The sequence below is a fragment of the Anopheles nili genome, chromosome 2 (genome assembly GCF_943737925.1).
Source record: "Anopheles nili chromosome 2, idAnoNiliSN_F5_01, whole genome shotgun sequence".
Taxonomy (NCBI): Eukaryota; Metazoa; Arthropoda; class Insecta; order Diptera; family Culicidae; genus Anopheles; species Anopheles nili.
In genome coordinates this window covers 26,238,249-26,239,871 of record NC_071291.1, presented here as the reverse complement: position 1 = coordinate 26,239,871, position 1,623 = coordinate 26,238,249, and the positions used below count along the sequence as shown (strand labels likewise).

Below are 1,623 nucleotides of genomic sequence, written 5' to 3'. Positions count from 1 at the left end.
TTTGGCACTAGCGCCGAAACACAAAGCGATCGTATTATCCTTTCCCCGATGGGACCCGTGGAAGGTTGCGCGCTGAGCAGCGTTCCAATTAATCGCTCGGGACAGGAAATGGGAGTCCCTGGGAAAGGTTGGAGCCTCCGTTTAATTTCCGCCTAGCCGTGCTAGCGGACTATCTGCGATCGAAGCCGAGGAACCGCCTTTCGATTAAGTGGCTCCCGCACGATGGATCGCTTGCGGGATTTTTCGGGAAGCTAGCAGCCAGGGTCAAAGGGTGGTTGCTCCGGTTTGCAGCAACACCGTGGGAACACCATCCGTTCGATGGGGTGAGGATGCATTTTTTGGCGTCCCAAACAAGCGGATACCGCACGGAAGCTGACGCGAATCTGCGTTGGGCCGCGTGGGAAAGCGAATTGTGTGCCCACAAGTGGACGCGAGTCCTGTTGCCGAATCCTGCCAGCGAAACCCTTGACCTCGCCCCGTGGTAGATGACTTCTGCGCGTTACCGACGAAGCCGTTGATTGGTGCAGCGAAACGACGGCACGCGCGTTCGAACAAACCGAGCCTCAGGCGGAAGAAAACCCGGTTTTTGGCCGTAAAGCCACATCAACCAGCCACCTAAAGGCCATGTGAGGCTCCTGTTTCTTTTTTCATCTTTCTTTTGGAAGCAGTTCGTTTCGAGTTTCCAGCGCGTTCCTGCATCGGGTCGGCTTCGGGTTCGGCTCGCGAGCGTTGCTGTAGACTGGGCCGGATTATAAAAAGGCCCGGAACCGGCGGCCGGCCAGCTCAGTTTTCTCGTAACCAAACGGAGTCACGGATCAGTAGCGCGAGCGATGAGTTCGGTGGACGTGTTTTACTTTCAACCCAGCTACCCGTCGTATTACGGCCAACCAACGGGTGGTTCTTCCTTCGAGACGGCCTTCCTCGATGGGTATTCGAGCTTCCCGGCCAGTAGTGTAGAGACCAGTCCATCGCAGACTTCTGTGACGACCGGTGACTACTTCCTGCGACGTCCCGAGTCCTGCCAGAGCGGTGAAAGCGCTTCAAGTTTCGAGGATCCACGATTGCGGTTGCTGCACAGCCCACCAACGTTTGACGATGGCAGTGGTACCGGATCTGAGGAAAGTGATATCCTGCCGACAGCGACGGTTAAGCGAAGGAGCAGGAAGTCCGGTGCGGTCCCGACGGTAGTGAGAAAGACGCGACGGTTGGCGGCCAATGCCCGTGAGAGGAAACGCATGAAGGGCTTGAACGAGGCGTTCGACAGGTTGCGACAGTATCTGCCCTCGCTGGGGAACGACCGGCAGCTGTCGAAGCACGAGACCCTTCAAATGGCACAATCGTACATCAGCGCGCTGGTGGAGCTTCTGGACTGATGTTGGGGCTTTTTTGGACCGGAGCGAGACGGGAGCGAAGAATCAACCCAGTGTGTTTTTTGTGCCGTGCTAGCGACGGCTAACTTATTTAAGGATATTGTTTAATTTATACCTCACTAGGAATGGGGGTTGTACATACGAAGCTGTTTATATTTGTTAAATAAAATGAATTAATTTAAAAAAAAGCTTACTGACGTTCATTTGATCCTCTATTTGGAAAGAAAATTTGTTTAATGGAATGAGATTTTTT

General features: G+C 53.9%; 1 protein-coding gene across 1 annotated transcript; it reads left to right on the top strand.

The window, feature by feature from the left end:
- The first annotated feature begins 830 nt into the window (after window positions 1-830).
- Window positions 831-1,373, top strand: LOC128720466 (protein atonal-like). The gene has a single exon (XM_053814139.1). It carries the CDS (start codon window positions 831-833, stop codon window positions 1,371-1,373), a length of 543 nt encoding a protein of 180 aa, XP_053670114.1.
- Window positions 1,374-1,623: the final 250 nt, after the last annotated feature.